A 15,583-nucleotide genomic window follows, 5' to 3' on the forward strand; every position below is an offset into this window, starting at 1 on the left:
CTTCTTGATATTAGTGTTCTGTGGCGTCCAGTACACATGCGTTGGTTGCTGCGTGAGGACGGATTAAGTGAAATTTCAAAATGGAACTCGATAACGATATTGAACTTTTTATCGATGAAGTTGAAAGGGGAATTCTGTTGTGGGATATGGAAGCACCCGAATATTTCAATCGTATTCGAAAAAATGTTGGGAAGAAATTATAATAATAATAATAATAATAGTGCCTTTATTCAAAAAAGAAAAAAAAAAACCAGAAAAAAACATATTTGAGGCGAAGTCTAGCATCTGCTACTCCACTCAACCCCCGACAAAGTACAGAGGAAAACGAAAAATTATATGAAAAGAAAGATAAATATCACAAAAAAGAAAAAAAAGTGTACAAAAATAGAGCGAACTGAAATTGAGTATGTAGAAAAAAAAAACAAAATAAAAAAATATTAACTATATTGCAAGGACTGATTCACAAACAGCTTCAACCTCAGTTCCCTCTTCAATGACCCGATAGTTACTCTCTCAAAATCAACTAAAAATTCATTGTGCAGCTTTACTGCATTGAAGGTAAAAGAGCGCTGAAACCTAGCCGAACCAAATCGAGGCAACATAAGCCTCCCCCCATGTCTCACAGCCACATCATGTACATCCCGCCTGAAGACAAGCTTTCGTCTCAAATAGGGAGGAACACCCGTCTCCAAAACCCGATATATCAAAGTCGCCATATGCAGCCTAAAAATATTCTCGACCCTGAGCCATTCCAACCTATTAATACCCCTACTAATACCCCTATCATACTTTCTCAGACCAAGAACATAGCGACAGCATGAATTCTGCAATTTCTGCAACCTATACTTTTCAATGGAATCCAGGCATGGATAAAAAACGGTCAATCCATAACTAAGCTTAGACAGCACTAAGGTTTCGCAGAGATATTTTCTCGATTGGAGGTCCAGAAAATGTCTTTGATGATATAGATATCGAAGAGCCAGGAAAGAACTCCTCAACAGAAACGAGACATGCTCCCTGAACCTCAGCCGGCAATCGAAAATGATCCCAAGGTTTCTGCAGCAGGTGGAGGATGGAATTTTATCATCACCCATTTTAATGTCAAACTCCGCATTCAGCGTTTTCGGAAAGAAAGGTATAAAAAAAGATTTCTTCACGTTGACCCTCAGGCCATTTCTCCTGCAATATTGCATCATTGCAGATAAATCTTCATTGAACTGCTCAACAGCTGCAGAAATAGAGGATGGAAGGAAGGAGAGACGAACCTGAGTATCATCGCAATAAAAATAGATGACAACAAATTTTACGACTTTGTACATATCTGCTATGTATACTAGAAATAGCAGAGGGCCAAGAATGGAACCCTGAGGCACACCTGAAGTTATTGGGCAGAACTCCGAAAACGCATCACGCAGCTTAACGCACTGATATCTACCAAAAAGATAAGACCTAAAAAATCTCAAAGCAGATTCATCAAAACCATAGAAACCCAACTTAGCACAGAGCAACTCATGGTCCAGGGTATCAAACGCTTTTGCGAAATCTAACAGGGCCAGAACTGAAGCATACCCCCCATCCAGAGATCTCAGAATGTCATCAGCAATATTTAAAAGAAGAGTGGTAGTGCTGAAACCCCTTCGAAAACCAGACTGATGCTCAGTAAGAATTTTGCCACGGGTGACATAGTCATAAATCTGAACAAACAATACCCTCTCGAGAACCTTCGACATAGCTGGCAACACACTAATCGGACGAAAATCGGAAAGATCCTTAGGATCAGCAACCTTAGGCAGAGGATTCACAATAGAGCACTTCCAAACATCCGGATAATACCCAGACTCAATGCAAACATTGATGATATGCGTTATGAAGGGCAAAGTAATACTGAGAGACAATTTAAGCATTCTGGCAGACAAACCATCAACACCCAATGCGTTCGAACGAAGATTGAGCACAACAGATCGAATCTCCTCCACAGTCGCAAGTCTGAACGAAAATTCTGTATCTGGATCAAACCTAGAAGAACCATAATAGTTAGTTGCATCAGGGCAAACATTCGGAGAGCTGAAGACTGAGCGAAAATAATCATTGAATTCCTGAGGGTCAACAAAACATTCTGGCACAGTTACCACAGAATTAGTGTGCAATGATCTAAAAGATTTCCAAAAAAACTTCGAACCCTGGGATCGGGCCCGGGACATGAAACTAAATTTTTCACTTCGCACAGCCGACGTTACAGTGTTGCGCAGACTAGTATAGTACCTATAATCCGCTAAGTTCTTTGTCAGCTTATATCTTGACAGGGCCCTATCTCTCAACCTCATCATTTCTCTCACAGTGGGAGTTATCCAAGGGGCAAACGGTTTAGAAACTCTAGATTCAACGTAAGGTGCATGTTTGTCGAATACTTCGGTCAGACAACGACAAAAAATGGATATCTTTGTATCAACATCATCTGCATAGAGAACATCATCTATAGATGAACTGGAAAGGTCTGACAAAAAGTTCTGAAGGTCAAAACTACGAAAATCACGATAACGTATCATCTTTGGGGAATTAATTTTTCTTTTCAAGTTGATCCTACAGAAAACTCCCCTGTGGTCAGACATCGAATGATCAATGACCCCAGAATCAATTACCAGGTCAGGTCTGCTAGAACAAATCACATCCAGCAGTGTCTGAGATGTGGCCGTTATACGTGTTGGCTCATTAATAAACTGTTCAAGACCATAAGATACCACGCAATCAGTAAAATTTGTCTCAACAAGCTGATCTTCGTTTATGTCCCCCGCGATAATTATATGTCCATATCTGGAAGAAACCACCGACAAAAAATCATCCAAATAGCGGATAAAATTTGATGTATTACAATCGGATGTTCGATAAACGGATCCCAGCAGAAGAGCCTCCCTACCCAACCTAAGCTCAATCCAAATATGCTCAACCCCATCAGGCGGAACAAAATCAACCAACACCCTTCTCGATGAAAGTGTGTCCCTGACATAGAAAGCAACTCCACCCCCAACCCGTCCAACACGGTCATCACGCAAGACGTGAAAACCAGAAATGATGACGCTCTCATCGGGAATACTTTGGCTCAGCCAGGTTTCAGTTAAAAAAACCACATCAACATTTTCAGCAGCAATAACATCACAAAATTTATCGAATTTAGCGAAGAGGGAACGAACATTAAAATGTGCCAATTTCAAATATGCACTTGTTCTACTCTGCATAATCGATTCTAGACTTAAGTTTACCTAACTGCGACAGAAAATAGTTACAAACAGAGCTATTAGCGCTGTGACCTATATCGTATGCTGTTTTGAACTTTGAATTAAGAAACTTGCAATTTACACAGCAAAGATCACTCGATTCGCAGCTTTTTATGTCATGAGAACCTGAGCATTTTGGACATACGTCACTGTCGCTTTTACATTCACGCCGGTAATGACCGAACTTCCAGCATTTGAAACACCTTATTAAGCTAAAATGCTCTTTAACATAACATTTAGACCAACCCAAATAAAGAAATTCCCCCTTAATGATGTCATTTAACAGGAATGGAGCCACTTCAAGAACGACATTAAATCTGTCTTTGAACTTGAATTTAGTGATAACTTTGATATCATCAACAGAGCAATTCAAATTGTTACTACAAATCAATTTTTCCAGGAAATTTGGTTCACCTACTGCATATGAATCGACACCATAAACCATAATACGAGGTTTCAACCTTTTCGGGGTGGTCACATTGTATACACCCTTCGTTTCTTCACTTATAAGGGATTTTAGTTTCTCTAGCGAATTATTGTCGCCACAGGATATCAGCATTCCATCCTTAATTTTTTTAGTCCCCAAAACCAAGGCCTGAGCGGAGGATGGATTCACTTTCGTTTTTATTTCGTATTCGATCGCAGCATTGTTTACACTTTTATCATTTGTTTTCACCAATAACACATGGGAATCCCGATCATTCTTTTTAACAGCTGATGCATAAGACGATTGCTGTGACTCATATGGATTTACGGGCAACTGATCACTGCGTGACCTTGAAATATTTTCAACGTGGATACCTTTGGAAGTTTTCAGAATACTATTTGTGAATTCTAGTTCGGATACATACTTTTCTAATAGAATTTTCTCACGGGTCAAGCATTCAGTCTCCTTCTGCAGAACAATGCATTCCGTATTCACACATGAGCCACGATTATCCGACAACTCGGAACAACTTCGACAGCGAAAATTGTTTTTGTCCACATAAATTATTTTTCCAATAGCATTCAAGCACTTATCATGCACAACAACTTCGCAGTCTTGAGTTTTACACTTTATATCATTCGAACCAGTAAATTTAGAACAGAATCGACACTTCTTGTCAGTAGCATCGGATGTTGAACCGCCCGCCATGACGGACGATCATCGATTTTGTTGATAGATTTTCTGAAGAAGTTGATTCAGAAGAGAAAAAAGAGCTTTGGATAAGTAAACCATTTTTATTAGTGCGCGAAGTAGGATTATACGGAATAAAAAAGTAGTGCGTTACTTGAAACAATACATAAATTATTAAACCATGTTACGAACAGTCCGACTGTTCGATTCTTTTTTTTTCCTTGTGATTCACCAGTACTTATTCGATGCATTCATTAAATGAAAATCAAGATGGTACTAATTAAAACTTTATTACAATTTCCTCTGTCGACAATACCCTTTTCTTGGATATTTTCTATCTATCTGTACAAGTAAAGTGCAGGTTTTCACCCTTGTAGTGGCGGTGGTGGTTGAGGCGACGTCCTTTGAAGGGGCTCCAAATCGTGGAAATTTCGGGATGGGATGAATGTCCAGCACAAAATTATACTATCAGCACAACTCCCTGAGCTATAAATAATAAATTTAGTTGGCATATCGGAGAGAGCAGACGCCATTGTGAAACGATAAAAATCTTACCTTTCGATCTCTAACTTATCCGCAACAAAGAGTGACTTATTTCGATTAAGAATTACAACAATCGAAGCAAATTTATTCTGATTGCGAAACCAACAATTATCCGGGTTTACCGACAACGATATATTTATATAATGGTTTCCACAATCTCGAGAATTTCTTCGTCTCAATGTGACAGTCAATCAATCTATCTGATCCAAAATCCGATCGGACAGGTGCAGCTCTCCAACATGCGCAACAGGGTGTGTCCGTGAAGTTATCACCCACTTTTTCGAAAATGAAAAAGATGTTGTTTGCATTCGTTAGTAAGTCGTTATAAACTATTTGTAACACCAAGATTTTCGTTTGTACCTCAAAGGTTTTAGTAGAAAAACACCGCATTCCTCTGGGTGCTAACTTCACTGGCACCCACTGTTCGATTTTTCGCGAAGAATAAAGTACAGTTGGAATGTTCATCGTTATTAACTATTTGTAACACAAAAATTTTTGTTTGTAACCTGACCTATAATGGGAAAATGACACCCTCAAAATGCGAAGTTAGCACCCACATTTTCGGAAATGAAGACAATTTTTTTTGCACTCGTTCGTAACTCGTTGGTAATTATTTGTAACACAAGAATTTTCCTTTTTAACCTTACCTATGATGGGAAAATGACACCTCCAAAATGCGAAGTTAGCACCCACATTTTCGGAAAAGAAGATAATTTTTTTTGCATTCGTTCGTAACTCGTTAGTAACTGTTTGTAACACAGAAATTTTCGTTTGTACCTCAAAGAAAGTGCTAGAAAAACACCGCATTCCGCTGGGCGCTAACTTCACGCTCACCCACTCTTCGATTTTTCGCGAAAAAAAAGTACAGTTGGAAAGTCCAAGGTTAGTAACTATTTGTAACAAAATTATTTTCATGTAACCTAACCTATAATGGAAAAATGACACCCTCAAAATGCGAAGTTAGCACCCACATTTTCGGAAATGAAGACAATTTTTTTTGCACTCGTTCGTAACTCGTTGGTAATTATTTGTAACACAAGAATTTTCCTTTTTAACCTTACCTATGATGGGAAAATGACACCTCCAAAATGCGAAGTTAGCACCCACATTTTCGGAAAAGAAGATAATTTTTTTTGCATTCGTTCGTAACTCGTTAGTAACTGTTTGTAACACAGAAATTTTCGTTTGTACCTCAAAGAAAGTGCTAGAAAAACACCGCATTCCGCTGGGCGCTAACTTCACGCTCACCCACTCTTCGATTTTTCGCGAAAAAAAAGTACAGTTGGAAAGTCCAAGGTTAGTAACTATTTGTAACAAAATTATTTTCATGTAACCTAACCTATAATGGAAAAATGACACCCTCAAAATGCGAAGTCAGCAATCACCTTTTTGGCAAATCTCCATTTATTTTTTGCTTCCAATAGCACTTCGTTAGTTAACTGTAATAAGACCGACTTCGGAGTTACCGTATTCGAACAGTGGTTCACGAGTATCACTTTCTCGATGCTGATGTGAATGATATCCCTTATGTAAGATATAAAAGAAATTTATCACAAAATAATTTGTCCAATCTTTCTTCACATGTTTCTGGTACCAGTTTCGATCAGGTCTACCTTATCTCTTCAATAGAGGATAAGTTTCAAATATTCATTGAAATTTTGAGTTCCTCGGTTGACCGCACCTGTCCTCTTAGAGCTGTGAAACCTTGTTCTACTGAACAACCACGGTGGATTACTTCGGCCGTGGTCGATGCTCGAGATCGCCTCAGAAATTTCCACTGGCTGGTAAAGAACTTGAAAACTCAAGAGGCGGTTGATCAGTACAAAAATGCCAGAAAGTCCTACAACCAATTAATCAGAAAGTCCAAGAAAGGCTATAATAGTTATCTCCTCCAAAAATCGAACAATATCAATCAAACAGTTTGGAAATTGGTTAGAAATGAAATAGGGATGAATGTCTGTAACCTGAAACACATTCAACTTAATATTGATGATGCTCTAGTTTCTTGCCCACTTAGGGTCGCGGAGACTTTCGGTAGATATTTTGCGGAGATTAACAAATTAACATTGCAAGATCACTATGGGAATTCCTTGTCCACTCAGTGTACTACACACCGATTAATGCATCATAATTTTTTTTCTTTTTTCCGTGCTACCGGATGAAATCACATCAGCTATAACCACCTTAAAAAATAGTTGTGGCACCGGTCCTGACATTATTTCAACGAAAATACTTAAATCCATTGCTCCTTACATAGCTGAGCATATGGCTTATCTAATTAACGAATCGGTTTCCTTAGGACACTTTCCTTCTGTCTTAAAATTAGCAAGGGTTACACCCATTCATAAAAAGGATGATATTACAGATATTGCAAACTACCGGCCCATCTCCATTCTAAGTCCGTTATCCAAGATATTCGAGAGGATTATATTCAATAGAATGTATGACTACTTGGTAAAGTTTTCTATACTGACAAGCAAGCACCATGGTTTTAGAATCGGGAAGTCCACTCAGACTGCCTGCTGCGAATTTGTGGAGTCTATTTACAAGTGCTTGGACAATGGAACCCTCGTTGCTGGGATATTCTTCGATATTTCCCGTGCTTTCGATTGTCTCCAGCATCAATTCATAATTGATAAAATGTACCAAATGGGTTTTAGGGGTGTGTTCCTTGATTGGATAAGGTCCTACCTGTCGAAACGTAGGATTTTTGTACGAATAGATGATTGCGTGTCACGGGAATATGTCACTGATCTTGGCGTCCCTCAGGGCTCAGTCCTGGGACCACTTCTTTTTTTACTATTCATTAATGATTTACCAGAATATATTGTTGCTTATATATTGATCTTATTTGCGGATGATATTTCCGTTGCTGTTAAGGCTTGCAGTGCTGACGAGCTTCGTGAAATCTGCGAGTACATTGTTCAAGCATTCACGAATTGGTGTCGTAAAAATACACTCATTCCCAACATGGCTAAGACTGAAATTATCAGATTCCAAATTCGCCATAATGAAGTACCACTCACCTTAAACTATCAAGGAATTACAGTCTACAGACTGTGTTAAATTTCTGATAGTAATCTGAGATGGGAACATCACATAGACCATCTTTGTAAAAAACTTAACAAGTCCTATTATGCAATATCCCGACTCAAGAACACTTTTCAGACAGATGCCCTGCTTCGAATTTACTATGGTATGGTTTATAGCCATCTTTGCTATAATGTGGATTTGTGGGGGTCGTCAACGGTCAGTGGTCGTGTGTTTATCACCCAGAAAAAAATCCTACGAATGATTTTCAAATTGAAACCCCAAGATTCCTGTAAGCCGATTTTCAAACAGTACAAGATTTTGACTTTGCCATCTATTTTCATTTTGAATACTTTGATTTATATCCGACAAAGTATCCACCTTTTGAACAGGTATACTGATTTTCATGCATATAATACTAGAAATGATCATGTACTATGCATTCCAATGCACAGAACCACAAAGTTCACTTCATCACCAATGTTCATTGGCACCAAGCTCTATAATCACTTAAATAAAAAATTTAAGAGTATGACTGACAAGCAATTTAAAAGTCAGATCAAATTACTTTTGATCAACAAGTGCTATTATAGTGTTGAAGAATTTTTAGAAGATAAGTTATGTTAAGATCAAAAATTTCTTTTTCTTGTGTTTTTGTTCTTTACTATGTTAATTTTTTTCAGAAATTGTCCTGACGTGTCTTATACATTTTTATTAATGTCTGGAAGGATCAATAAATGTATTCTATTCTATTCTATTCTAGTAACTATTTGTTAGCAGTTAGCATTTCGCTGGGTGCTAGCTCAAAATCGAAGATCAATCGAATATAAAATATAATTCATCTTGGAAATACTGGATTTTCCATATTGAACGAAGTACTTTAGTCAATATAAATTGGATGTGGAATATGTGTCGATACAAATACGAAGATACTCCGAGCACAAACATCGGGTCCCAGACGAAAACTTCCATGGAAAAAAACTTGAAACGAAACAGAAATTCGTGTCACAAATATGTAGTTACAGATGGAGTTCTTATTTCACGGAAGCTAAACTGATTCAGAATTCTTCAAAATGTTTATACATATATGCTAATTTTGCACTTTATGTGGTGCTATTTTGTCAATTGCAGAATTGGTTACTTACGAAAAATTTTGTGTGTCGAACATTAAGTAACAGGGTACTATCGAAAGCAAAAGCGAAATCTAGAAGTTTCCGACATATTGGTTCTTAGTCACACCCTTCACTATTTCAGGGTACAATTTTTCCATTAGTGATTGGGTGGAAAAAAATTTTGTCTCCAAATAGTTAGTAACGAAGTTCTATTGGTAAATAAAAAAAATATAGAATTTTTGAAGATGAGTGTGTTATCTCAGCATTTTCGGGATGGCATTTTCCCATTATATGTTAGGCTACGAGCAACAATTTTTGTGGTTCAAATAGTTACTAACGATGGACTCTACAACTGAATTTTATTCATTTTTGGGTTCCCGGTGAGTTAGCACCCAGCGTAATACTGCAATTTTCTTTCATTACTTTTGGAATACAAACGAAAATTTTAGTTTCACCAAAAGCTACTACCGAGTAACTAACGGAAAGAAAAAAAATCTTCATTTTCGAAAAAGTCGGTGCTCACTTCGCATAGCAAGAAAATGTAGAATAGAAGTGTGGGTGCTGATTTTGCTTTGTGTGAGTGTCATTTTCCCATTAAAGGTTAGGTAGCAAGAAAAAAAAATTGTGTTACGAATAGTTACTAACCTTGGACTTTTCAACTGTACTATTTTTTCGCGAAAAATCGAACAGTGGGTGCCCGTGAAGTCAGCATCCAGCGGAATGCGTTGTTTTTCTAGCACTATCTTTGAGGTACTAACGAAAATGTTTGTGTTACAAATAGTTACTAACGAGTTACGCACGAATGCAAAAAAAATTATCTTCATTTTCGAAAAAGTGGGTGTTAACTTCGCATTTTGGGGGTGTTATTTTTCCATCGTAGATAAGGTTACAAACAAAAATTTTTGTGTTACAAATAGTTACTAACGATGAACTTTCCAACTGTACATTATTTTTCGCGAAACAGTGGGTGCCCGTGAAGTTAGCACCCAGCGGAATGCGGTGTTTTTCTACTAGTACCTTTGAGGTACAAACAAAATTTTTGGTGTTACAAAAGTTACTACCGAATTACTAACGAATGCAAACAAAATTTCTTTCATTTTCGAAAAAGTGGGTGCTATCTTCACGGACACCAACGGAGTCCCTGCGTTAAAATCTAAAATAACGACGACGTCCAACAAGTGATAAGGCATAGACCATAAAACAATCGGGAAAATATTACCATCACACCATCCCTCCAAAAGTTGAAAATACCTGGTATTTTCAGAAAGGCTGCATAGTGCCTCTCATCGCCTGCTCGACGTCGACGGTTGAATCCTTTCCACGTCCCTTCTCAGCCACAATCAATTTAAGAAAGAAAAAAAATTACAATACACGAAATTTTACATTGAGCATACAAATTCAAGACTTGGAAGCGCAAAAAAGGAATCATAAATACCCCATAAAATATTTTTTTTATTATAGTTGATATAAGATTACCGAACCGAACTTAAATAATGGGAACTTCTATATCATAAGATTCTATTTTTTTTTTTTTGGCAACTAGTTGGTCGTGAGCATTGCGAAATAACGAAACAGCACTGTTAGATCCTCGTTTACTCTACCTTCATTTTCTATCTTCAATTTAAACTTATCTCACCACATTTCTCTCTATTGGTAACCCTCAAATTGGTTCAGTAATTTATATACCTAACGTTCTCGGAATATTCCCTTAATAGACATTTTCAACTTCAACTTCACTTCCGTCAATACTGTTATTCTGTGTTTTGTTTTACCCCACAATTGAAGAATGAAATGCCCCATTCCCTGCCTACCTATAGCTTATGATGTTTCATTTATTTACATTATGTTGTGTCCGGTTTGAGATCCTTAACGTGGTAATTCCCTATGGATTTACCATTGATATCTTCTAATTCGTAAACATTGGAACCACATTTTTTCCTTATTCTGTGGGGTCCAGTGAATTTCTTATCTAACTTGGCCGAAAAATGTCTCGGAGCATCTGAAAGGGCAAAGTTTCTTTTCCAAACATAATCTCCAATATTAAACGAAATGGGCCTTCTTCGCAATTCATATCTACGTTCAGATTCATCTGATGCCTTTTTGATATAATATTTTCTTTTATTTGTTTATTTTATTTGATCAAAGCTTTACTCCTCTGGTTTTCGTCAATTTTTAATATCTCGCCGGGCTTTTGTCTCATAGTTTCGAATTGTGACCCATTCAAAATCATTTCACGACCAAAATTTGCGAAGTATGGTGTAAACTTTGTTGTTTCGTGTTTGCAGTCCTTAAAGAGCAAGCTAAATGTGGAAGATTATTGCTCCAGTTTGACTGATGTTCATCGATATATGAACTTAATAAAGTTTTAAGAACTCTATTTACTCTTTCCGTTGGGTTATTCTGGGCGTGATAATTTGCATTGTTATTGTACAATGGTCTTACACCATACTTCTCTAAAAACTGATAAAATTCACGACTTCTACCGAACCGAGTACCGAACCGTGTCGCATTGTCCACAATTATATATTCAGGAAAGCCATATACTAAAAATACATGGTGCTCTATGCTTTTAATGACGTTTTGCGCTGTTGCTCTACGAAGGGGAGTGAATATACTAAATTTCGTGTGATAATTAGTTGTTACCAGAATATATTTGTAGCCATTACTGGACGCTAATGGTCCAAAAATATCTGATGATATATAAGTTGCCAGGGTTGTTCGATTTCTGGCCGTTTTCCCATCATTCACGCTGGGGTTTTCTGTAGAGTTTTTTTGACCACAACATACAGGACAACGCTTCACATAACAGTATACATCAGCTTTCATACGTGGTCAGGTAAAATTCCGAATTAGACGATTGTAGGTTTTCTGTACTCCAAAGTGGCCACCTGTCGCCATTTCATCGTGGTATCTTTTTAAAAGGCGCAACCTATCATATTTTGGCACTACATACTTCCTTCCATTCATCGACCTCTCGCATTAAATCTTTGAAACCCAGAGGAATATGTTTCACTATCTTATTATTTATGTTGGGGAAAATTCAGTTGGAAGAACTGAAGTGGTTCAACCTTATTGAAAAACTACTGTTACGATTTTCTTTCAAATTAGTGGAAATAATGGACTGTATTCTAAACTTAAAAGAAACAAAAGAATCCCAACATTTCACGAATAAAGGACAAATGAGATTATCATTAACTATAATGATTTTCTCACCTTTAGGTGGATGAACTTGAAGAAATGGACCTTTAACTGTACTCACGCTCCAGAAGCAGATTTATCGAGCTCAACAAACTGAACGGAGGTGCAAGATCCTTCGGTTGAAATGATGCTGCAACTAGTTAATGAAACTTCAATTGTCCTTGTGGTATTCACCCTTCACGTCACTGACGAAGGCGAAAAAAAAAAAACTCCACAGAATGGTTGACTCAAGTTCAATGTTTAATAACAAATTAAACTAATGTTCTTTGACTAATTCAATTTCACTTTGAAATGGAATTGCGAATGGAAGCAAAAAGCAAATTTTTCGAAGTCGAGGAATTGACGATTTCGTAAAAGTAATCGATAATGGAAACAGATATCTTTCGTTCTTTACGCAAAGATTGATACTGATTTATATCGAAATTAAAACATGCGTGCGGTTTTAATCTTCATTAGGAGAGGCAAGGGGGGTAACAAGTATCACAGCTGTTACCAATATTTATTCGATTGCTATTCAACTGAAATAAATTTGAGATTTTAAAATAATTGACTAAAAATTGTAGAAATTTAATTTAGATTTCTCTCGTGTTCACTTGGCATGAACAAAACCGCCCACCTAAAATTAATGTAATTTTATGGAAATCTAACTATAAACGCTTAAGACTAAACCTTAAAATCTAAAATTTGATCATATTAATCGTTGAGAGGCACCAACTTTGTTAATGATCTGGTATATTGACCTGTTGAAGTCCTGACGGAAGCAACTCGAACAATACCATCAGGTCCGGGAAATAATTTATCAATTCGCCCGATAGGCCAAGTGGCAGGGTTTGAATTCAAATCTTTTATTAAGACTACATCTCCCACTGTCGGACATGGCTTGTCATTTTGCCATTTTCCACGTTGCATGAGAGTATGTAAATATTCTCTGGACCACCTTGTCCAAAATTGTTGGAACATTCTGCGATGATGCTCCCACCGTTTAAGATGTGTTTTCTCATCCCCATATACAATTTCCGGTATAGATATTAGAGGTGCACCTATCAAAAAATGTCCTTGTGTTAGACAGTCCACGGATTCAGAGGGATCTGAAGATAGTGGGCACATGGGTCGGCTGTTCAATACTGCCTCAATTCGAGCAAAAAGAGTGGAAAGCTCCTCGAAAGTGCAAGCGGTCGAGCACAACATTTTGTTGAGTAATCGTTTAGCAGATTTAACGCCTGCTTCCCATATGCCTCCGAAATGTGGTGAATATGGGGGAATAAATTTCCATGTAATGAGTTTGTTCGATAAAGTTTGGTAGATTTCATGATTATTTTTCTCCAAAAATTGAGAAACCTCAGTGAGATATCGTGCAGCACCGACAAAGTTACGGCCATTGTCTGACCAAATTTCCTTTGGCAGACCTCTTCTAGAAATAAAGCGTTCTAAGGTTGATATAAAAGCCTGAACGGTAAGAGAGGAAACTACTTCCAAGTGTACTGCTTTGGTGGCCAGGCAAATGAACAATGCAAGGTATGCTTTCAAAATTGTCGGTTTCCGAGAGTTATTGGAACGATATAAAAATGGCCCTGCAAAGTCCACGCCTACTTTACTGAAAGGACGTGAAATATTCACCCTGGAAGCAGGCATCGGCGCCATCAGAGGCTGAAATGTTCTACCTCTAAATCTGATACAGGTTAGACATTTTCTAATATTTGCCCTAACCAAACTTCTGAGAGAAAGTATCCAGAAGCTTTGCCGGATTAAACTCATTGTGGTGTTGGGCCCAGAATGAAGTGCAACCAAATGAAAGTGACTACAAATTAATCGAGATAGATGAGCTTTTTTCGGCAGTAAAATTGGATGCTTAGCTGATTGCGGCAAAGAAGAAAACTGTAGTCTCCCGCCCACCCTGATTAATCCTAGGTTATCAACAAAGGATTTAAAGTTCTCAAACCCTTTTCGATAGAGCCATGGTTTTTCAAGTTTTTGCGCAACTCTGAAAAGTAATGATTTTGAGTGATTAGTGTGATTGCGTGAAGAGCATTGGTTAATTCATCCTGTGAAATGGGACCAGATAAACGCAACCGCGATTTAAATTTGGAACGACAATTGAAAATGAATCTCTGAAAATGAGCAAATACTTGTTTCATTTTGGTCAAACTGGAAAAACCTTCTATTAACTCCAATAAAGGATTTTTAGTTTGTTGTTTTATTGTTGTAATGTTAATATGAGATTTAAGTTCGGGTAGGGGCGTAATTTTGTTAAAATTAGAAAAGGAAGCAGGCCAATTAGTAAGAGGGGTACTCAGGAATTCAGGACCATTCATCCAAAATTCTTTCACGGACTGAAAATTGTTGAGGTGTTAGACCCCGTGAAGGTAAATCAGCAGGATTTGACTTTGTTGGAATATGGCACCAGGAAGCATTAGGAACAGAATCGTTTACCGTGACAACACGATTCGCGACAAAAGTTTTAAGTTGATGTGAAGGCGTGGATATCCATGAAAGAACAACCCGTGAATCGGAAAATAACCGAACCTCAGTGATTTCGACGGGAAATTTGTGAAACAAAATATTTTTGACCAGTTTCGACAATAAAACTGCACTTGCCAATTCCAAGCGAGGAACGGACATCGTTTTCAGTGGAGCTACCTTAGTTTTAGCAGCCCATAAGTGTGATGAGATGCAACCATCTATAAATACTGAAAGATACACAGTGGCTGCGTAAGCTTTCTCTGATGCATGGCAAAAACCAGCTAAAACTACTTTACAATGAGCTGAGGAAATAATGCAACGAGGAATTGTTAGATTCGACAATAAGTGAATGCTATCCACTATTCTCGACCACTCACCACTACAAGTAATGGACATAGATTCATCCCAACCTAGTTTTTCCATCCACATTTTTTGCATCACAAGTTTCATAGAAACTACAACGGGAGCCAAAAAACCAACCGGATCAAAAATGCGGGCTATATAAGACAGAACCGATCTTTTGGTGGACGTATCACCAAATTTATCAACACTGAAGAAAAATGAGTCAGTTTTGGGTGTCCACCCCAATCCTAAAATTTTGTTTCCCACGGAATCGTCATTGAAACTAACCTGAGATTCAATATGGTCGACAGGCAACCCCGTTAAAACCTCCGAGCGGTTGCTAGACCACTTTTTCAATGAGAAGCATCCTTGCTTTAACAACTCCTGAAGTTTACCTCGCAATTCCTTTGCTTTGTCCAAGTCAAACGCCCCTGTGATAATGTCATCGACATAAATATCGTTCAAAACAACCTGAGATGCTCTGGAGTAGTTGCTACCCTCATCATACA

At 37.7% G+C, this 15,583-nt stretch overlaps 1 protein-coding gene across 1 annotated transcript; it reads right to left on the reverse strand.

Moving 5' to 3' along the window:
• Window positions 1-12,933: 12,933 nt before the first annotated feature.
• LOC123315730 lies at window positions 12,934-13,700 on the reverse strand. The gene has a single exon (XM_044901559.1). The coding sequence runs from the start codon at window positions 13,458-13,460 to the stop codon at window positions 12,966-12,968; it is 495 nt and encodes a 164-aa protein (XP_044757494.1). The 5' UTR covers window positions 13,461-13,700; the 3' UTR covers window positions 12,934-12,965.
• Window positions 13,701-15,583: the final 1,883 nt, after the last annotated feature.

The sequence above is a fragment of the Coccinella septempunctata genome, chromosome 6 (genome assembly GCF_907165205.1).
Source record: "Coccinella septempunctata chromosome 6, icCocSept1.1, whole genome shotgun sequence".
NCBI classification, from domain to species: domain Eukaryota; kingdom Metazoa; phylum Arthropoda; class Insecta; order Coleoptera; family Coccinellidae; genus Coccinella; species Coccinella septempunctata.